Source organism: Macrosteles quadrilineatus, unplaced genomic scaffold (assembly GCF_028750875.1).
Source record: "Macrosteles quadrilineatus isolate MER2022 unplaced genomic scaffold, UCM_ALF_1.0 Scaffold_9__3_contigs__length_116548681, whole genome shotgun sequence".
Classification (NCBI taxonomy): domain Eukaryota; kingdom Metazoa; phylum Arthropoda; class Insecta; order Hemiptera; family Cicadellidae; genus Macrosteles; species Macrosteles quadrilineatus.
Window position 1 is genome coordinate 25,245,983 of NW_026542602.1, and position 22,981 is coordinate 25,268,963.

Consider the following 22,981-nt stretch of genomic DNA (forward strand, 5'->3'; position numbering starts at 1 on the left):
CACAAATGATTATAAATATTAATTGAAAATTATTCATAATGGTGGTTGATGATATGATTGTCAAAGTGTCCAGTTTGAATACAAAATGTAAAATTTGTTGTTAAAACAGAATTTAAAATTCATTCACAAAAAAATAGGCTTTTTGCCATTGCTAAAACCCTCAAATAAATCACAAAGCCCTGTGAAAAGGATTTATATTTCCACACAGTAAAAAGTAGACTTATTTATTGTTCCTTTATTGCATAATCAAACATTTACAAGCATCCACAGGGCTTGGGGGCAGCGACCTTAGCCTCGTAGCTGGTGGAAGCAGAGGAGGTGTTGTCAGAGGCAGACACAGACTTCTTGGTCTTGGTGGCCTGGACCTTGTTGCCGAAAGCATCAGCGTATTTGTAGCTGTCGCTCTTAGCTGAACCTTCCCTGGTGCTGGCAGAAGCGTCTTGCTCAGTGGTGGCCTTCACGTATTTGTTTCCATAAGCATCAGCCACAGCCAAACTCTCGGCACCTTCAGAAGCTGCAGACTTAGCTGACTTGTACTGAGACTGGTCAGACTTCTTCTCTTGGACTGCTCCGACCTAAAAAAGGCATTGTAGATTATAGCCTCGGAATTGCCAAATAACATTAAAAGGGTTAAATGTCTGATTTTTAAAAATACAATAAAACATATCCAGAAGAATGAAAGACTGAAGCAGGTCTGAAATTAAAGTAAAAAAAGTAGTATATCCACTGAATTAAACTATCTTTTACAACATGGATTTTAGAAGTTTTTTAGTTGACTTTTTAAACTTTCATAATTTGCTACAATTTCAAGTCTTGTGTTATTTAAGGATCATCCAATCATAAATATTTCAAAACTTGTAAAAATATTGTGATCAGGATACATGATACTTGTAAAAATTAAGTTATTCGTACACAAACCAGCTCAATAAAACACAACTTACACAAGCGGCTGAAGCAGGGGCCAACTGTAACAGAAAAAATGAACAGAATATGTAAGTTAATACACTTCAAAAGTGAAACAATCAAATATAACTAAAACAATCATGAGCATCTTAAATATCTCAAGAAACAGTCTAAGGTCATTTTAAAGAATCGTCATATTCTAAAATATAATATCAGATAAAGTTAACTATAATTACTATAGTTATTAGGGTGTATTCAAACATTCTAGGAGTGTCCTCTTACGTATAATATCTGTTATTGTGAAAAGATACAAAGATAATCAAACAATATTAGCTCTGACTATTTTGGCTACAATTTAGTATGTAGAGCCTTTGTAACCTTTAACAAAATGGCACAACCTCCAACTCTCGTAAAAATAGCAGTTCAAAAGTTACTGCAATTTATGTAGTTTTCCTTATTCAAATTCATAAAAGTGTACAAGTAGTGGGATATTTTAAAACGTTTTTATTAGGTCACTTTCTTGTCCGCTACAAATTTTGCAACCGATTTTAGACTAACTTCCCGATGAGCTAGGGACTTGAAACTTGAAACATATCTCACAAATGGAAGACAATGCAATATTATACAATTTAATTTTCATATTTCCCTTGGGCTACGCCCCATGGGCTTGTTTTTATTAAATCGATTTCTTGCAAATTTTGATACTTCCCGATGAGCTAGAGACTTGAAATTTGAAACATAGCTCACAAATGGATGACATTGCAATATTATATCATTTAATTTTCATATTTCCTTTCGGGCTACGCCCCATGGGCTTGTTTTTATTAGCTCGCTTTCCTACAAATTTTGATATCAATTTTAGACGATGTTCCCGATAAGCTAGAGACTTGAAATTTGAAACATAGCTCACAAATGCATGACAATGCAATATTATATCATTTAATTTTCATATTTCCCTTGGGCTACGCCCCATGGGCTTCCAAATTTTTCATGTTTACATTTTGAAAGAATGTAAATAAATATATCAATTAATTTAAGTCAGCTGTAAACACTTAAATTTGACAGTTCAAAGAGCAGAGGTTAAGAGGTACAGGTTATGCTCCCAAGAGATTCTTTATACAAACATTTCAAAATATAGATAAACAATCTGATTGCAGATATAAAGATGTTTGTTAATAATGTAAAATTGTTATTTATCTAATGTTCTATAAAGTAAACAATAAATTAAATAGATTGATATATTTTTAGTTAGTAGGTAGGCCATACATTCAATCTAATACATAATTATATGAAAAGAAACTCAAATAAACCTTAGATTTCCCACATGCCTTTGTCTTAATCTGATATAGATGCTTGAAATAGATTTAACATCCTCACGCATTAAAAAACTAAAAAATAGAAAATAATTTATAAATAAAAAACTTTTTTAAACAAAACGTTTTTAAACGCCCTAAAAAGTAGAAAATAATTTACAAATAATTTATAAATATGTTGAGAGAGTATAAATACTTGTACGATTTAAAACGAAAAACGTTAGGTGCATGCAATTAATTGATAATAATACATTAGTTCAGTAGGTGAAGGTAATTGTAAATTATCTATTGCATGTACCCCACGTTTTTCGTTTTAAATCGTACAAGTATTTATACTCTCTCAACATATTTATAAATTATTTGTAAATTATTTTCTACTTTTTAGGGCGTTTAAAAACGTTTTGTTTAAAAAAGTTTTTTATTTATAAATTATTATGTGTCAATTTGCTGACATTGTTTATTTAATTTTGCTTATGTTTTATTGTTCATAAAATATATTCTTTTTACGTACCAGAGCGATGGCGAGAAGGGCGAAGGAAGCTACAAGTACGGAGGTCCTCATGTTGAGATGCTGGAACAGATAACTGATGCCTGATGTATGTTGGTGAGGGTCTTATATACTCAACCACACACACACAACACCATCTGTTCATCATCTGATCATCTACCATCATCAGGCTAATGTTTCCAGTGACTAATAGCTGTGAACAATCAAACAGTTCAGGTACAACTCATCTTTGGCAACACTAATTGAATTTTACCAAATTTAAATAGATTTCCCTTTAATTATACTAGCTGCATGCTCTAGGACATTCATTCACATATTATTGAGCGAAGCTCTTATACGTCGACTCTTATGCATTTCATTATACGCAAACTACTCCTAGACGGCTGAAGCAATTGTTTTCAAATTTTGCATGGTGACAAATACCATATCGGTGAGTGCCAACATCTATATGGCGTCAAACAAATCTCTTGCGAATCCGCCTCACGGGCCCTCAAAGTTTCAATGTAATCCTTATGGAAGCAGTATTTGACACAAAACAATGGCATAAGATCAGCCGGTGACTTTTGAATGAAGTAGATCAAGAAATAGCTGATCACATTTTTTTACGGATATTAGAACAGAAACTGTATAGATCATAAATAATATAATCAAATGACGAAATTAGCCTGAATTGTATACTAATAGCCTTAAAATCTTGTTTGGACGTTTATTGACAGTTCCATTTTGAGTAATAAAACAAACATGAGTCCATCCAACTAAATTAACAGTTGAAGTTGTGTTTGGAGGCTTAGTTCTAGGCTTACTTGGGGAAACCTTATGTTAACTCCTTATGTTATATTAGCGATGAATTGTTTGTGTGAATTACAATTGTAGTATATGATTTAAAAAATTTGGGTTTTCTTTTCCGAGTTTGTTAGCTCTTCTATCTGACCGATTTTCATGATTGAGGTCTTAAATTGAAAGTATGCACGCACGGATTTCACATCAAGCATCGGCATATATATATCTACAGTCCCACTCGGCTAATACAAAACGAAATTCGCTCCCCATATATTTCTTATGGGAGTTGAATTTGGTTTTTCTTTTCCGAGTTTGTTCTCTGCTACTGATCGATCTTCTCTGATATATGATCAATTTTCATGATTGAGTTCTCAAATTGAATGTATGCACGCAAAAATGTCACATCAAGTATCGTCATATTTATCTACTGTATTACTTGACCAAAAAACACATAAATTTGATTTATTTTTTATTTCTTACTTCAATTTAAGATGTATTTCGCCATTTATAATTATATAATTTGGTCTAAGAACCTTCAGTGAAATACCGGCTTTTATTTAACGCAAGGTGAACAATCAACATGAAAATTATATTTTATAAGGGTTTTCTATGATTAAAAATCAATAGCTTCAGTATTGTTTATGTTTTTTATATGTATTAGATTAGCCTCAAAATGATCAGTAAATTATAGGCTAATTTGAGCTATTGATCGTTTGATTTAGTTATGTTTAAGATAATGTATTATTCAATCAAAAATCCTAAATTTAATTATTTCTCGGGTATGACATTTATTTTAACACTGCAAAGCAGCATGGGTCCTCTAGTTAGTATATGAATCTTGTGGGATATTTTAAGAACAGAATCACATGTTTTAATGCGAACAAAGTTTATGTATTTACATGGCTTTGTAAATAATAGTGTCTTAGTTGATTTTTTATGTGATTGGCTTACTTGAGAAAAACAGAATTTTTAATATTAGCTTTTATAAAAAAAGCGATGATTTAGTTTGAATGAAAACCATACACGTTAACAAAATTTACATATTTTCCATATGCTGGTTTCCTTGAATAATTGTGGATGTGTTTGAAATGCCGCTACATACCAAATAGTTCCATCTTGTCAAGACCAACAAGGACAACTAGGAAGCACAGCGATTTCAGCCAAAACACGACGGCTTAAATCTAATACAGGCTAATCTAATACATACAAAAAACATAAACAATACTGAAGCTATTGATTTTTAATCATAGAAAACCCTTATAAAATATAATTTTCATGTTGATTGTTCACCTTGCGTTAAATAAAAGCCGGTATTTCACTGAAGGTTCTTAGACCAAATTATATAATTATAAATGGCGAAATACATCTTAAATTGAAGTAAGAAATAAAAAATAAATCAAATTTATGTGTTTTTTGGTCAAGTAATACAGTAGATAAATATGACGATGCTTGATGTGAAATCCGTGCGTGCATACTTTCAATTTAAGACCTCAATCATGAAAATCGGTCAGATAGAAGAACTAACAAACTCGGAAAAGAAAACCCAAATTTTTTAAATCATATACTACAAATTGTAATTCACACAAACAATTCATCGCTAATATAACATAAGGAGTTAACATAAGGTTTCCCCAAGTAAGCCTAGAACTAAGCCTCCAAACACAACTTCAACTGTTAATTTAGTTGGATGGACTCATGTTTGTTTTATTACTCAAAATGGAACTGTCAATAAACGTCCAAACAAGATTTTAAGGCCATTAGTATACAATTCAGGCTAATTTCGTCATTAGATTATATTATTTATGATCTATACAGTTTCTGTTCTAATATCCGTAAAAAAATGTGATCAGCTATTTCTTGATCTACTTCATTCAAAAGTCACCGGCTGATCTTATGCCATTGTTTTGTGTCAAATACTGCTTCCATAAGGATTACATTGAAACTTTGAGGGCCCGTGAGGCGGATTCGCAAGACATTTGTTTGACGCCATATAGATTTTGGCACTCACCGATATGGTATCATTCCAGCTGTTTTATTTGAAAACTATTCGAAATTTCACAACTTAAATAAGAAGGTGCTTTTTTAAGAAGGGGTGCTAGCATACTATAGGTTCAGTTTTAAATATCTTTTTACAAAATAATATCACGATGAATAAAGCGGGAAAAGGTTGAGAACCAAAACTGCTGTTGATGACTGAGAAAGACTATTAACGCAAGATGAGCGCAAGTGGCATTTGTTTGTGTGTGTCTGGATGAGTATATAAGACCCTCACCAACATACACCAGGCATCAGTTATCTGTTCCAGCATCTCAACATGAGGACCTCCGTACTTGTAGCTTCCTTCGCTCTTCTCGCCATCGCTCTGGTACGTACTAAAATTAAAAAAATTTATTTATTGATATACTTGAACTGACTTTACACAATTTTAAAAAGTCTTGAGATTTACCTATGCATTTTCGATAAATAAACCTCCTGGGATATGTAAGTAAATTGACACCTTAAACTTGAAAAGATTAATAGGTTAGAGTGAATTTCAAGTAATATAAAAATGAATATTTTAACCAAGCTTGTAAAATCAACGGTTTTTGAGTTATTTAAGACACAAAACTTTAAATGGCCGCCATTTTGTTTTAAGAATTTGAAAATCGTCATAATTTTTTTGTAGCTTTGTCTAGTTGTCATAAATGTTTGTGTGAAGTTTCCATTTCGTATGTTTAACCATTCTTTAGAAAAAAATTAATAACAAAAAAAAAAAATGGCGGCTGTGTGAGTAACTAAGGACTTCCGGACAATTTAAATATTATATTTAGGTATGTTTCTTACCCAGGAAAAATGCCCTAAAATATTGGTAGAGAGTTCCGGGACACCTGTATATTAGGAAACATTAAACATTTAAAACTTTATACAGTAATCCTTAAATAACAAAAAAATCTCTTACTCTCTTGGAACTTTTAGAGATTTGCGAACACTATCACATCCCAGTGTCTGCAGCTATAGGTACCCTAATGTATATCTTTCAAACATTTTTTAGGATCTAAGAATTATTTTAAGATCTATATAACTTTTATTTACATATTTAAGTAGGCTACCTGTACCAGTAATTTATTGTTTTAGCTATATGTATTTCATTCAATGATTTATTTACGTCACAGATTTAAGTAAGGTACAGATGAAATACACTTACAGAACAACAGGACGCTTTCAGCTCTGGTATGCCGGTGGTGGAAATATACTTGTGAAGTAAGAGCCCTTGTGAATGGCAAGCGCTGTGCGGAAATTCCTATCGCACAGGGCACATAAAGGCTTGAGCGTTGTAGAATATGTAGGCAAAGGGGGTGGTGCGGGGACTCTGTCCTAGACACCATGGCAAGTGTATCCGATATTCCTTACTGCTCTGTGTTAACATGAAATGTATTGAGTAATGACTTAAAAATTGTACCTTTTGTCTGTTACAGTTGGCTCCTGCTTCTGCCGCTTGCGTAAGTTGTGTTTTATCATAGTGGTAATACTAGCTGGTTAGTGTATGAACAAATTCATTACTCCCAAGTCCTGCACAAGCCAGGTTTTAGGTATCCTAAATCCTAATCAAAATATCTTTAAACAACAGGTTAGTAAGGCCAAGCTAAAATAAAAAAAAAAGTTAAAATTTGTGATACAAGTATAAATTACTGGTTACAAAAACTGTTAACAGTAAATATACTATAATGCTTTTGGAATTCAAAAGGCCTACTTGTTTTGCTGCTGTTTGCACTTGTTACATTTATACACTGGTACTACAGTAGGCCCTACTCAGTTGTGTCATGGTAGGAGATAGGCCTACCGACCTATTGTCAACTGTCAAGTCCAGTTTATACTATAGATGGATTGCAATAAAAAAATAATGGATAGCAATGTACTCTATTCTATAACAACAGCTTTCAATATCAATTACTTTATCTCAGGTTGGAGCAGTCCAAGAGAAGAAGTCTGACCAGTCTCAGTACAAGTCAGCTAAGTCTGCAGCTTCTGAAGGTGCCGAGAGTTTGGCTGTGGCTGATGCTTATGGAAACAAATACGTGAAGGCCACCACTGAGCAAGACGCTTCTGCCAGCACCAGGGAAGGTTCAGCTAAGAGCGACAGCTACAAATACGCTGATGCTTTCGGCAACAAGGTCCAGGCCACCAAGACCAAGAAGTCTGTGTCTGCCTCTGACAACACCTCCTCTGCTTCCACCAGCTACGAGGCTAAGGTCGCTGCCCCCAAGCCCTGTGGATGCTTGTAAATGTTTGATTATGTAATAATGGAACAATAAACAAGTTTTCTTTTTATTATGTGGAAATTTGCATTCTTTGTGTACCGCTTAGCGGTTAGTTCGAGAGTCAGCAACAATTGGCCCAATAAGAGGCTGAAGCCAGAATAGTAAGAATTTTATTCAAGAGGTATGTGTGCGTATCAGCAAGTACACTTAAACCCCTGTTTGAAGAGGCTTATCTTGTGGAAGCTAACCAGGACATTAGCCGACCCACAACAAGTACGGTGCTAAGAAGGAAGCTGTAGTAACAATTATACATGGGTGTCCATACAGACCTTATACATGGTTGTTGTTAATGAATAATTTATATCCAAAGCAAATTCTCGAGATGAGCAACCCATAGTACAAACATCCTCCAACTTTTATATGAAAAATCTCAAAAATTGAAATTAAAATGACAAAACATTTAACCAATAAAACACTACAACCAATATGATATTAATTATCAAAATCCCCAACACATTACCAGTTAAATTAATTTTCAAGAGAACAAAAATTCTTTTGAGGCTACAAGTCAGATCCCCTCCCAGGGCTGAGGCCTCTGGCAACCGCTGAATGAAATGGAGGTGAAATAAAACACGACATCTACAGTACACCGGACAGAACTAACAATAAAATTGGCTTCAGCTGTTTCATAAGGATGGGAAATCTACTAAGGGAGTTTTATCTATGATCCAACTAAAATAACATTTGAAGTTGTGTTTGAAGGCTTGTTCTAGGAATACTTGGGGAAAACTTATGTAATATTTTTAGTAACCCCTACATTAGCGATGAGTTGGTTTGTGAATTAGTATATGATTTTAAAAATGTGGTTTATCTTTTCCGAGTTCGTTTGGCTCTTCTACCCAACCGATTTTCGTGATTGAGGTCTCAAATTGAAGGTATGCACGCACAGATTTCATATCAAGCATCGGCATATATTTATCTACAGTCCACTCGGCTTAAAGTCACTCTTGCTATTCCACGACTTGTCAATTATTTTCTTGCTTATTCTATTTTCCGGTATGTCCTTAAAAGATGTCTAATGAATGAAATTCTTTTCATTTTAATTATACTTGTCAATGGCTCTATTTCCTCATATACAGTTTTATTTGAGGCCAGTCTCCAAACTCCATCTTTTTGATATTTTTTGTTTATACATGTTCTGATGATTCTTCTTTCTATTTTCATTATTTTATCTATTGCTACAGATAATTTTGTTGTTTTGTATTTTTTGTTGATAATTTTGTAATTTTGTTGCTATTGATAGGCATTTTTTGTTGTATGTGTTTTTAGCACGATTACTAGAAAAATACCGGTATGGATCATAAACATAAACAAAATGACGTTGTTGGCCCGAATCCTATACTAATAGCATTGAACATATGATTTGGCAGTTCCATTTAAGCAATGCTAAATAATGTTTATTTTTGGGCCAAAAACGTCATTTGTTTATGTTTATGATCCATACCGGTATTTTTCTAGTAATCGTGGTTTTTAGTAATATGTTGCATTCTGATCAATTTAATAATTCTATTTTGCCATGATGGATTTTCTTTAAGATTGTATGTTATAACTTCACCTAAGTATTTGAAATTTTCTACAATTTTGATGCAATGCGCTCCAATTTTGATTTTGTTAGCCAATGGTGATTTTGTTAACATTTTTTTCAGTTTTCTCAAAAGAAATTTTTAGACCTATGCTCTGGGCTATTTCCTGAAGTGATTTTATTTGTTGCTTGGTTTCTTGGATGTTATTAGCTAGAAGAGCCAGATCCTCAGCAAATCCTAAACAGTTTAACTTTATGTCATCTTTTTTTGTTCCAACTGTAATATTTTTTGGGTTTGTTTTAAGCCATTCCCTCATAATGTATTCAAGTGCACAGTGTTAAAAAGAAGTGGTGAAAGGCCATCTCCCTGTCTCAAACCAGTTTTGACCAGGAAAGGTTCTGATATTTCTCCTCTAAATTTAATTTTATTGAAGGTATTTGTCAAGGTAAATTCTATAAGTTTTATTAATTTTGGGTGGAGTCCGAAATGTCTGAGAATCTAATGATAATCTATGAATGGAATCGTAAGCTTTCTTAAACTCTACAAATGTATGTTATGTTTCTAATGCTATCTAATGTTATCCACACCCCCTGACCTTCCCAGTATGTCCGGCACCACTGTCACCCAGTGGAAATTCCTTAAAATATGCTCTGGGCTAAACGTGGTTATAAGAGATTGCTATTAATCGCTTCTACTTGATTGCAACGACTGTACATTACCATGGTCTGATGAACAGGTGCAGTAGGTGTATATAAGACCTCATCAACATCTCCACAGCATCAATCTACACACATCTCAACATGAGGACTGCCGTAGCTGTTGCCTTCTTCGCCCTTCTCTCCGTTGCCTTGGTGAGTAATTGAAAATATATTTAAATTGATCAATTACATAATGTTGTAAATATAATAAAAATGCAAAGGAAACATATTACCCCCGCCTCAGTAAACCTGCCGACCAAGCGAATTTCCATTTGTCTTAATCTCAATTAAATCTATTTAAACAACATTAGGTTTAATGAGTACCTAGGTTTGCTGCTACAAGGAAACTAAAAAAGTGTATTCGTTGGTAAAATATTAATAGCTTAGTATAAAATAAATAAATTTACCAAGTTTGATGAAAATATATCCATAAACAAGCAAACTACAACATTTTACAATATTCTCGACAAGAATAACATGGGAATTTTAAATTTACAATTTTTTGAAATTTCTCCGTTACCATAACTGTACAAAAACACTTTGATATACTAAATTATTTGTTTTTTAAGGTAGGTCTTCAAAAAGGTCTAGAGAGAAGTTGGGAAATTTTGTGTTTTGAGGGTCAAAAATGAGAAAAACCATTTCTTACCCAGTAAAACCCCGTTTCCATGATTCGATCATGCTGGTTCGCAAACTCATTCAAGTTTCATCAAAATCGGACATAAATTACTCAAGTTTTCGCGTTCATGGACGTGTATATTTTATATATACATATATATTAAAATTTGAACGAATGGTGTTTTTGGCCTCTGGAGACATCAAAATGGAAAAAGTAAATTAGTCCCAGGCCTAGGTCCTACCGTGCCACCTACGGTAATAGCTACTTCCCTATAGGGAAATTCGCTAAAATTAATTAAACTTAATTTGCGATGTCTAAAATGGTTTAAATGGTTAGTTATTGACATCTTCCAAGGGAGGTGTTACAATAAAAATATAAATAACTTCTTGATCAGCATTGTACGTGTTAATAAATTTACGGAAAGTAAATAAAGATACGTCTTATAACACTTAAAACATATATTTACGCTTAAGACGGTAAATATACAAAAGATGGTAAGTGGTGATCGATTTCGATTGGACACTCCAATCACCCAATCACTCATCATCAGACCCAATAGGCGAATGTCAATCGCCTATTGGGTCTGATGATGATTGGAGTGTCCAATCGAAATCGATCATCACTTACCATCTATTGTATATTTACCGTCTTGTGAGAAGCGTAAATATATGTTTTGAGTGTTATAAGACGTATCTTTATTTACTTTCCGTAATACAAATATATTAGTGTAAAAGTGATTGGTTATTTGGTAAAAGTAATTCAAACAGCAGCATGTTTCAGTATATCTGTAAAAAGAGAGTTTTTTTTAGCATGAATGAATATACATAGTGAAAAATTAAAAGGATACAATCTTGATATGGTATAGCTTAAAATATTGTGGTGAATATTTTACTTAACAACTTTGAAAACTAAAAAAACATTTTTGTGGGTATCTTTTATGAGCATGAGATATTTCTCATAGTTTTTTTGCTTCCTCAGAAACATGTTATTGTCGTTATTAGACATTTATTTCTGTAATTTTTTTTTTGTGGAAAAAATTTAATTTTAATGAGATAATTTGCATATTACATAATAAAACATTAAATTTTAAAATACTAGCTATTTGGGATGTATAAAAAAATAAAATGAAAGCTCAATAGAGCAATCTGTAAATTTCTGTAAATTAATTATTTTTCATGCAATAGATACTGGTAATTATTAGAATCCGATTTCAGAAAAATGATCAAGGATGAAACAGTGTATTTATTCTAATGTAAAATGTATAAACACTCTATGTAGGCCTACCTTCGACAAATTTATTCCTTTAATGTATGCTGACACAAATGCATTTATTAGTTGCAGTTAATATATGGTTTGTCTATGGACAATTCCCTCTAGGCACCGTAGCAGAAATCTATTCTATCTATTCTATATATTAATACGCAAGCAGATTTTTTGTGACAATTACTCCTCCGAAACTACAGAACCGATTGTCGTGTTTTTGGTGTCATTGGAAAGAGCGTAACGTGAAGTTGTGCAGGAAACTTTCTGTTTAGGGAAATAATGAGAGAGTGAGGCCATGGAGCCCTTTAAAGTTTTGTATTTCTCCATAAGATTAACATTGGAAACGAAAATTGTTATGAAACTCCAGCTGTTGTCAGAAATCAAAAGTGAGAAGAAGAGCATATGTTAATTGTAAACAGTCAATAAGTTTGCTAATTTAACAGTTTGCTGCAAACTTGCTGACTTGGTTGAAATTCGTTTTAAAATAAAGCCTGTAATACTCAGCAATTGCTCGATTTCGAGCAACAGGGACACTAGTTACTTGTTTAATACGCAAGCAGGATTTTTGTGACAATTACTCCTCCGAAACTACTGAACTGATTGACATGTTTTTGGTGTCATTGGAAAGAGCGTAACATGAAGTTGTGCAGGAAACTTTCTTTTTAAGGAAATTATTAGAGAGTGAGGCTCTTGGGTCCTTTAAAGTTTTGTATTTCTCCATAAGATTAACACGAGAAACAAACATTGTTTTGAAACTCCAGCTGTTGTCAAAAATTAAATATTAATAATAATTGGTCTCAATGGAAGCACGGCCTCCTTTAACTACAGGCCGCGGCGTTCGAAGTGGCAACACCGCATCGGATGGCTGGATGGCTACTGCTACGCTACACCACTGAATGCTCGCGCTCGCGCCGCGGAGGATTGGAACAAGCACGCGAATTATCTATTAATTTAGATGTTTTATATCTGATAACACTGATGTGTAGGAAAAGAAGTAAATAATTATACGAGGCTTTCGTGTCAATCCAAGAATGTAATACAATATTTATTAAAACCTTTTACGGTACATTGAACGTAGGCGTATGATTGTAGTTTTCTTCCGTCTCTTCTACGTATTTACACTATGATTTATTAATTGTTAAACACTTAAAATTTAAATCCTATCTACAATTTTATTTAGTTACAGCTTCTATGTAAGCTATTGTTTTATCATTGGAATGATGATGTTTACTATACGAAGTAAAAATTGACAAAAACAATAAATAAAATTATTTTATTCAAGAAAGGATTGACATTTTTCTATTTTTACAGTGGCTATTATTTTGGTATTTTTTACTTTCGTGTAGATATTTAACAAACATATTGCTCATTCTCAAAATAATTTTTGGTACTATTTCCTTCAAATTATTTATTCCACAAATACAAACAGTTTCAGCTATTTCTAAAATATCGATATCTGACATAAAAACCACTGTCACTAAAAACCAGCCAACACAGAAGAACAACTGCTCGCTAATTAAGGTACAGGTTGTCGCTAATTTTAGTTATTCGCTAATTCCACCTAATTCAATGAATATGGTGGTCGCCACGCCACTATTGGTTGATGAGCGCTAAATTAAAAGTTTTCGGTATCCCCGCCTTCCGATTGTCTGTTGCAAGAATATTATCAATGGATTAGATATTAATGGTTGCGCAATAACAGAATGAATGAAGTAATATTTTTATTTCTCATAGTACTTCATAATAAAGTGTAAATAAAACACATACTTAAAATTCATAATAAACTACAGCAAAATTAATAAAACTAAAAGGAAAAGGAATTTTTGTTTTAGACTACGGTATTTAATTATGAAGACATTAAGTCGTGCAGTATTTGATACAAAAGTAATATTCTTGTGGATAACCAAAAGGCATATTAAAATGCTTGAAATAATTCAGTTGGCCTACATTAATTAATTATTAGCTATGCGATACTACACTACAGTTGCGAGCAGCGCTACTCGCCGCGCCGCGCCATAAAACTGAGACTTGGTCACTCTGTTCAACCCAAAATTTTAACAAAACTAAGCATGATAGAAAGAAAAGTTAAATACAAACATTAAAGCATATTTAATTATCTACAACTTTCTCACAGACGAAACTTCTCTGACCAACAAACAACAATTTTAGTAGGCAACTAACTTTTTCACTTCATTTTTCCAAAATTTTTCTAATGTGTTAATTTTAAAAATATATATATGCACTACCAAATGAAATTTTAATTTTCAAAACCATACCATTGGCATGAAGGGTTTATTCCCTAGCTCTGTACGAAATTTCAAAATTTTATCTCAATTGTAAGGGTGTAAAAATGCAGTATATTTAAACCGCGACCACTAGTTTCGTACTACCGTAATGGTGAAATGGCCGGGAGTTAATGCTCAGTGCGACGTTGCCAATTCTCGCTGGCCGCGGCCTGTAGTTAAAGGAGGCCGTGATGGAAGCATGAGAAAATTCACAATGTTTACATTTGCTTTGACATTTAAATGTAAACAACCAGAACTGTCAAATGCCTATTTAACAATTTTAGACAGCTGATCCAAAATATCAAAACAACTAAGTAGTAGGTTTATTTAATCTTAAACTTTATGATAGATTATTTATTATAAATCTGTTCCAATGATTATGAAACAGATTTTTCCCGTTGCGAAGCAAAAATTAATAGTGAGAAGAAGAACATATGTTAATTGTAAACAGCCAATGTGTAAATTATCAATGTTGTATTAAGAATGTGTATAGTTTTGGATTTTGGTTTGTGTTTGATGATATAAGTTATTAGTTATTAAATTCTTATTTTAAGGATTTAGCATATGAGTAAGCCTATGATAAATAACCAACATTTCAGAGTTCTGCCAGTTTTTGCCTAACTCTGTCCTGTATAGTTTAAAGTAGCCTACACTTTATTGTCTACAAATTGGCTAAATAAATAAGGTACGGTACTTCATAAATGCTGACAGCCTTTTTACTTTGACTTAAATTGTAAGCTTACCTTTTCCCGTCCATGGACAGTTTGATTTTTAAAAATTAACCCTTTAAACTGGAATAGGACTGTTATGTAAATTGTGAGTATTTCCATTAGTTAATAATGTTTTAGTTGACTCTTTTAAAAATCATTGAAAATTATGACTGTTATTAGTTTTTAAACAAGTTATTTGTTTATAAATAACTCCTGTACTTCTTTGCAATTGCGCGATTTTGAGCCACATGTACAATAGTAGTGGTGTAAAAACGTAAACCGTTGACCTAACAAAAACTTTTTATTTATATTTCAGGCTGCTTCGGTCCAAGAGAAGAAGTCTGACCAGTCTCAGTACAAGTCAGCTAAGTCTGCAGCTTCTGAAGGTGCCGAGAGTTTGGCTGTGGCTGATGCTTATGGAAACAAATACGTGAAGGCCACCACTGAGCAAGACGCTTCTGCCAGCACCAGGGAAGGTTCAGCTAAGAGCGACAGCTACAAATACGCTGATGCTTTCGGCAACAAGGTCCAGGCCACCAAGACCAAGAAGTCTGTGTCTGCCTCTGACAACACCTCCTCTGCTTCCACCAGCTACGAGGCTAAGGTTGCTGCCCCCAAGCCCTGCGGATGCTTGTAAATGTTTGAGATTGATCATTAAATAACAAAAAAAGTAGTAAAACTGCCTTTGAATTTAAATTCCAATAGAACTTGGCAGAGCTACCGGTATGTATAGTTTAACAAATATTAAACAAACCTTATTTAGTTTAACAAATACTAAATTTCCACGTGTGATACGTAGGTATTTTAAGATTTCCTTACAATATCCATAGATGAAAAAGATTTATTTTGCAATTCAGTTGTTTAGAAGGCTATGTCATAAAGATTATACTAATATTATATGTTTGTCTTTTCCTGAAGAGAAATCATTCAAACAAAAACCAACAGAACTACAGAAATAATTCTTAAACCTTATGTCAGTTGATGTTATATCTAAATTTAATAAACTTTACCTAACCCGCCATGTTAAACTTCCCTATCCCAAGCGTGATGTATACAACTTCCTTACTTCTCGAGTGATGTAAAGTTGAAAAAAACTCACTCGGTGATGTAATGAAACCCATTTAAATAACATTGAGTGCTTAACTTAAAAAATATACCTCTATGGAGGCATCGACGTTCAACGCTAGAAATCAGCAGTGAGCTTGAATATTATTGTTATGCTTTAAAGTATTTTCCTAACCTAGCTTTTGTTTGTAAAAGAACGTTACTGTTAGACGATGAGTGAAATGGATAATGAAAAATATTGTACGTAAACCCATGTATATTGTCGGGTCAGGTAAAATCTTGTACGTTACACGTTGCGCAAGAGCGTGTTTACATCTCTTAGGAGAATTATGCAACTCGCTTCCGCTCGTTGCACAACATTCACCTGCGTGATGTAAAAACGCTCTTACTACACTTGTAATGTAAATAGCTATTACAATTTAGAGAAATATATTTGAGCTTTGTAATTATCCCCTACCCCGCCACAGCAAACCTGCAGACTAGGCGAATTTCTATTATTTATGATTGGATTTTTAATTAAATCAATTTAAATTCCATTAGGTTTAAAAAGTACCTAGGTTTGCTGCTACAGGGAGGGTAATAAAAGTTTGTTTATTAGTAAAATTTATAGTATCAGCTTAGTAAAAAATAATTAATAAATTATTAATTTCAAATTAATAAATAAGTTTGATCAAAATATATCACTAAACAAACTAACTACAACATTTTACAATATTCTCTTTAAGAATAACATGGGGGACATAAAATTTAAAACTTTTTGAATTTTCTCAATAACCAACCGTACAAAAACACTTTGATATACTAAATTGATTGTATTTCAAGCTCTTTAAAATGACCTAGAGAGAAATTGGGAAATTTTATGTTTTTAGGGTCAAAAATGATGGAAACTCATTCAAGTTTATCCCGCCTTACACCTTGAAACCAAATTTGATTCAAATGATTTATTTGGCCATTCAGTTCATACAAGACAATAGGCTACGTCAAACAATACAATAAATAATAAATAACATGCCAAGCTTCATTCTTGCATTCTTGACTAACAAAATTAAATTAAAAGCTGAAATAAACACATGCAGGATCTCAATCAATATAAAACATGCAAAGCAATGCATGCAACTAAAAATAAAAAAAGATGAAAACTACATGCTGCAAGCCATGCAAGGCAGAGAAAAATAAATAAATTTACAATTTTGTAATACCTCTACTGGACTACTGTGGGTTCAACCCAATAGTTACAAGCTGTGCATTCCAAAACTCTTTTATTGAATAAAATGGATTGGCAAGCACCCAAGCTTTTAGTGTGGTCGCAAACTTGTTCGGCAAGAGTTGTTTCACAGTTATGGGTAAGGCATTGTAGAACCTTATTCCTGCAACAGGAAAGCAGTTGAGAGTTAAATCTAGTCTAACTCTATCTCTAAAAATATTTTCATTGATCCTAGTGCTATAAGGATGAACATTATTAACCAATGGAAAAGCTGATTCATTGTTCTTAATCTCTAACAGGCATTGGTTAATAAATACATTGTGTACAGGCATTATACCATGCTGAACAAACAGAGGTTTACAATGCTCAAGCTGATGGACTCCACACAAGACCCTGACAGCTTTCTTCTGTAGTTTGAGGACTTTTTGACTCCAGGGGAGTGACCCCAGAGCCTAGTGCCATACAGACCCATGTAGCAAGCAATGTATATAATACGTAAATATTCGGGATTAAGGTATAACCAACGTATATGTATTAATGATACAGATAATATACATATTATATACCAATATGAAAATACGGTTTCATCCAAAATAAATTTTGCATAAAATACTGTAAAATGAAGAAACAAAGTGTAAATTTTCACCTAAATGTTGTTTTGAGGGCATAAATTAACTTTCGAGAATGCAGTAAAATAAGTAAAGGTATTGATGATACAGATAATATATGTGTTTTATATCAATAGAAAAATACGAAAGAAATTGTAGTGTTTTATTTATTTCCCTGCATTTTTTCAACATCCTGTGTAAAATGTATTTGTAACACATACTGTACTATAATATTCATAGATGATGAACAAAATATTCTGCCGCGCGAGATACCCGAGTCTCTGCGTTTTCTTAGGTTCGACGATGTTCGCTGATGCATTATGGGAGCAAAACAGCGGGGGTCAGCATCCGATCCGCCACCGCCATATTGTTTGTCCGTCTTGTCTGTTGTCTTAATGTCTTTGTCTCACAACTCACAACAAACGTTGTCCTTGTGGCTGTGTGTAGACTAGAGCATCTACTTCTGATTTTCAGTGTTACACGGGAAGAATTCGTTGTTTTGTTATTATTTACTTATTATTAATTAGGTCTATTAGTTACTTTTTACTTTATATTCTTTAAGATTTGCGTTACATCTTCGACTTTTTAACTTCAGTGGCGATTCGACTAACTTGAGTTGGTAAGTTACACAAATTATTATCGTTACCGTATTGTAAGTTATTAAGAGATTTAGCATATGTTTTGTTAATAACTCGAATGGTGGTAATCTAATTTAAATACTTTATAAGTGGAAATAGGTTACAATAGCCTTCCTAACCCCTTAAAAACTCTACGGATGGAGGCTCTTTAGGGAAAAATTAGGCTGTAGTTTACAAAACTAAGGAAGCCAACTTCAGGAGATAACCTAGACCTAATTCATTGCAATATGTCCTTGGTCTGAACTAATTTAGCTTGGAGACAAGCTAGGCCTAGGTCTACTTAACAAATACCGTAGCTAAACTTATGCCTAAGTTACTTAGAACCTGTCATAAGTTAGCCTAGGCCTAACTTACAGTTAAGACTGAAAATGATGTTAATTGGTAAGTTTATGTTAAAATTCAGGCCTAGTCTTGTAGGCAGATGAATATTTTAAGACCAGAAGGGGGTAACTTAACTTACAGTTCCGAAGAGAACCTGTGATCTGTGAACAGATGGATGACTTAATGATAAATATCTTTGGTAAGATAAATTAAATGTTTATTCTTCTTCCCAATGTAAATATCAAATTGACATATGATTTGTTTTGCCTACTTTCTATCGATATTAACTAGCCTATAAGCATATTTAACCACAAACAAAATAAGCCTGAGACGGTAACTTACTAGCCAAATATAGCCTAACCTATTTAATGAAAAAGCAACAAAAGAAAACATAAAGTTAGCCTCTTAGGCCTATAACTTAATGTATAAGCTAACTGGGAAAATTAAAGTCAATGCAATATTAAAGTTAACTAGGCCTAAACTTAGGCCTAGGCCTATGTTAATATTTATAAAAATATTGATAAATTGTTATTGATCTGATAACTTAATAAGATCGCAGGTTCTCTGCGGAACTGTAACCCCAGAAGGCTGCAGCTTTATAATTAGGCCTACGTCCTTCAAAACTATCGAAAGGAAATGTCAAACAAATAACTTAAGGTGCCGCGTTTGCGATCAGTAGGTTATGGTTAGGTTAGGTTTAGCTACCGGTATGTTTTTTTTTGTTTACGATTAACTTACGTCTAACTTATGAAACAACATCGCAGCTACCTACGTTTAGTAATTTTTATCAAGGCTTGGCACATAATAGCCTAGGGTACGATTTATTTATAGATGGCACTTTGAAGGGTAACAACGCTATCAAAATGTATATCAAATATGCCTATGACATCACAGCTGTCTTTCTTCTAGGGATGAAAGTTTTAACTTAGGCCTACCCAGTACCGCGGTTAAAAATGGGCCCTGGTCCAGGGGCGCAAGAGTTTTTTTTTGTTTTGTTGGGTGCGCTAGTAACAGACACTAATTGGAAAATATCTGAAACCTCCTCACTTCGTCTTCCACTCATGACTCATCACTGCCACTGTTTGTATATTAGGCCTATCATTAACTATACTTAATCGTCTGTCTTTATTTGTAGGCTATTAATTTGTTATGTCCTTTTTTCATTATACTCAATGTCAGTTGCTTTGTCAAATGGCGAGAAACTTATTACAGTATCAATTTGTTAGCAAGTAAAGATACTGGCCGTGTTTTTGCTTATGATTTTATTTACGTTTGAAGAATGTTATTTTACGTTGTAATATCACACCCTTTTTCTGTGAAATGAGCAAAAAACCAAATGGCAGTGATTTTAGAAAGAGGGCGACATAAAAGATTCGTAAGGTAAAAGTGTTACAAAAAGTTCCTAAAATAAGTAGCCTAGTTTTTACGGTCATTAAAATCATTTAGGCCTAAATGATGATGTGTACAGAAAGTGATGTAGGTAAATCTGAAAATGAACTTTGATGATGTTAAGTTATTGACGAGTTGGCCAAAAAAAAAATGCTATGCTATTGCATGGCAACGCTGGTGGCGCTGCCTACGGATTGACAGGCAAAGCTCTCTCAAACCGCTTAATGCTTTTTACCATGCGGTTGGCATTCTGGGTATAGTAGTACGTTTTCTGTGCCGCAATGTGGGGTGCCCGTGAGCTGGGGGGGGGGGGGGGGGGGCGTTGGGCAGAGAGACCCACTAATTTGTTTAGGGTACCACTCTTTTTATGATTAATCTGTTTGATCATTGTATCGGTGGTCCTAAAATAGCTCTGGGGGGAGGGGGAGGGCGATTCACTATGTTGAATCGGTGGTCTTAAATTAACTCATAAGAGGGGGGCCCAAAAAATAAGTTTACAGGGGGGCCCGTAAAGATTTGTTACGCCACTGTTGATTTTGTTGTGCTAAATAATGTATGGAATCTCGAACGTTTCTTTTTCTAAATGCTGGGCCCAAATACACTACTTTACTTCTTTGCATTTGCCCGATTATGAGCAACATGTAGGCTAGGCCTACACTAGTTTATTATAAATGAAGGTCCTATAATCAAAGCTTCTTACAAACAGATTTGTAAACTTAAACTTTTCTGCCGTCCTTGTTGAAAATAATAACATACCGTACTTTTAAACAAAAATGCTTTTTATAAAACACCAGACTTGTTAAACTAATATAATAGTAATAGAGGTTGAAGAGTTAAGCATTTTTATAATGTGTTACAGGTCAGTTATCTTCGCACGGTTGGCGGGGCCAGTGTTGAGGACTCAACAAGACGGATCCTTGTAAGACTATTCAAAAATGAGCTTGCGAGAGAATTTAGTTGGGAAGGAAGAGGAGGAAAGAAGTGGAGTCTGCAGAACTCTGCATTGGTGCAGTTGATTTGCCGTAAGTTTTTAACATTTGGTTTATAATGTTACTTTTATTTATTCTTTCAATGATAGGCCTATATTTGACATTTATTTATTTTTCTATAGCCTAAAGTCAACTCAACCAAAGTAAGTAATTTATTTTTTAACCCTGTTTTTACCATCATAGGTTTTATTATTTAACTAATAATTGGTATGTACATATACGTCATACAGTAGCCTACATTTACTTCATACCCCCACTTGAAAATGTCATTCTGGCGAAACATCTTGTTATTCTTTACATACATTTTTAGCAGTATGGCGTAAAGTTACGTAACAATTATTAGTCAATAAAAAGGTTCAGGGGCTAGATCAATGGATTTTAATTATATTAATTTATCATCTTATAATTAATTATCATAGGCTATATGATATTAATTTATGATGTTACACACATTTTTTGTCTGTAGAATGTACCGTACCTATCCTTTTTTTCTGCACTGTACTCTTTAAACCTCTTCAATACTTTGATTTCTTGATTGCAACTTGTTAGTTTAGCTCAAAAAGAAACGATTTTGCTTAACACGTTCAGTGCGGCAGGCATTCCAACAGGCGCTCGCCAATGGCGGCAAAGCCCTGGCGCGGTGCCGTACCAACAGCAAACGCAATTGGCATTCAAATATTTCAATCTGACGAAAAACAAAAGAGCAGGGGCGATTGTACTACGTTACCCCGAGATTGAACGTAGTTCCCTAAAACACCCAAAGGTAGCAGCACTGCCTGGATCAGTAGTCAGTGGCTTTGTAATATGGCTTGAAGAGAGAAAATCCCCAAAACCGGTACAAAAGCATTGTCAGACGGGATTTTACGGGAAATTTTAGTACCAACCTACACCAAAATAAAGCTTACATTCTAAGCTACGGGCTAGCAACGATTTTAACGTTCCCCGGCAATGGCTGAGCGCATACTGAACTAATGTAGGGGGGGTTGCGCAACTACATCAATTGATGTAGGCTGCTCATGTCGCGACTACATAAATTGATGTAGTCAGCACTAAACGTGTTAAAAAAATGTTAAAAATGAAAACGTTAAAAATGAATTAATCTAAGTTTTGCCATCAAGAAAACAAAGGATTGATTACCAAAAGATATGTTGCTCTAAGCGTGAATCTTGTGCGTACCCTAATATTACCTTATACACAGGAATACAGACATTGACACAAGTGTGAATTTTGTTTCAGGTGTAGTTCGTCAACAACACCCGTCCTCATTCGATCTCACAACATTTGAGAAAAAACCAGCGAATGGTTACGCCAAGCAGGAACAAGGATTTATGTCAAAAATAAAAATTTAGGCCTACCGCAGATGATCAATTAAATAGTTTTTTCTTGACATTTCTTCATTGTTTCATTTATATGTTCCTTTAAAAAGTGTGTTAATAAACAACAGAAACAATTTTATAAAAACAACTTTTATACTTGAATGTATTAGGGTACTTGTGATCACATCTGAACAAATATTTTTACTCATTTTTTTTATTTTTGTGCATTTATTTTTTGTTTTTTTACTGTGCAAGTATTTTTTGTGCACAATTTAGAATAGGTCTAAAAAGTTACTACAAAATCTATTATTATTTGTTGAGCCTAGCCTTCTTGTTTTCTCACATTAAATAAACAACAGGGAAAATGGAAAACTAAAAAAAACAACATTTTCATGTAAGAATAAGATTCAGTTAAAAAAACTAGAAATTATTCATCAGTTGTGAGAAGTGAGTTCGTATTTTTTTTTACACTTTCAGTTGTTATAATCATACTGTATTATTATTAATAATAGGTTATTTTTCTAAACTATTTCAACTTAATCTTCTTAACA

The 22,981-nt window shown here is 33.5% G+C and overlaps 3 protein-coding genes and 1 long non-coding RNA gene across 4 annotated transcripts; 3 read left to right on the top strand and 1 right to left on the bottom strand.

Annotated features, from left to right (window-relative positions):
• Window positions 1-215: 215 nt before the first annotated feature.
• LOC129002420 (uncharacterized) lies at window positions 216-2,825 on the bottom strand. The gene is made up of 3 exons (XM_054430203.1): window positions 2,728-2,825; window positions 942-965; window positions 216-575 (listed from the first exon to the last, which is right to left on the bottom strand). The coding sequence occupies exons 1-3, from the start codon at window positions 2,776-2,778 to the stop codon at window positions 255-257; spliced, it is 396 nt and encodes a 131-aa protein (XP_054286178.1). The 5' UTR covers window positions 2,779-2,825; the 3' UTR covers window positions 216-254.
• Window positions 2,826-5,767: 2,942 nt separating this feature from the next.
• Window positions 5,768-7,815, top strand: LOC129002419 (uncharacterized). The gene is made up of 3 exons (XM_054430202.1): window positions 5,768-5,869; window positions 6,960-6,983; window positions 7,446-7,815. Exons 1-3 carry the CDS (start codon window positions 5,819-5,821, stop codon window positions 7,764-7,766), a joined length of 396 nt encoding a protein of 131 aa, XP_054286177.1. The 5' UTR covers window positions 5,768-5,818; the 3' UTR covers window positions 7,767-7,815.
• Window positions 7,816-10,061: 2,246 nt separating this feature from the next.
• Window positions 10,062-15,579, top strand: LOC129002422 (uncharacterized). The gene is made up of 2 exons (XM_054430205.1): window positions 10,062-10,176; window positions 15,217-15,579. The coding sequence occupies exons 1-2, from the start codon at window positions 10,126-10,128 to the stop codon at window positions 15,535-15,537; spliced, it is 372 nt and encodes a 123-aa protein (XP_054286180.1). The 5' UTR covers window positions 10,062-10,125; the 3' UTR covers window positions 15,538-15,579.
• Window positions 15,580-18,256: 2,677 nt separating this feature from the next.
• Window positions 18,257-22,506, top strand: LOC129003901 (uncharacterized). Its single transcript, XR_008491656.1, has 3 exons — window positions 18,257-18,396; window positions 20,985-21,147; window positions 22,351-22,506. It is a non-coding gene; the product is annotated as an uncharacterized LOC129003901 (long non-coding RNA).
• The last annotated feature ends 475 nt before the right edge of the window (window positions 22,507-22,981 follow it).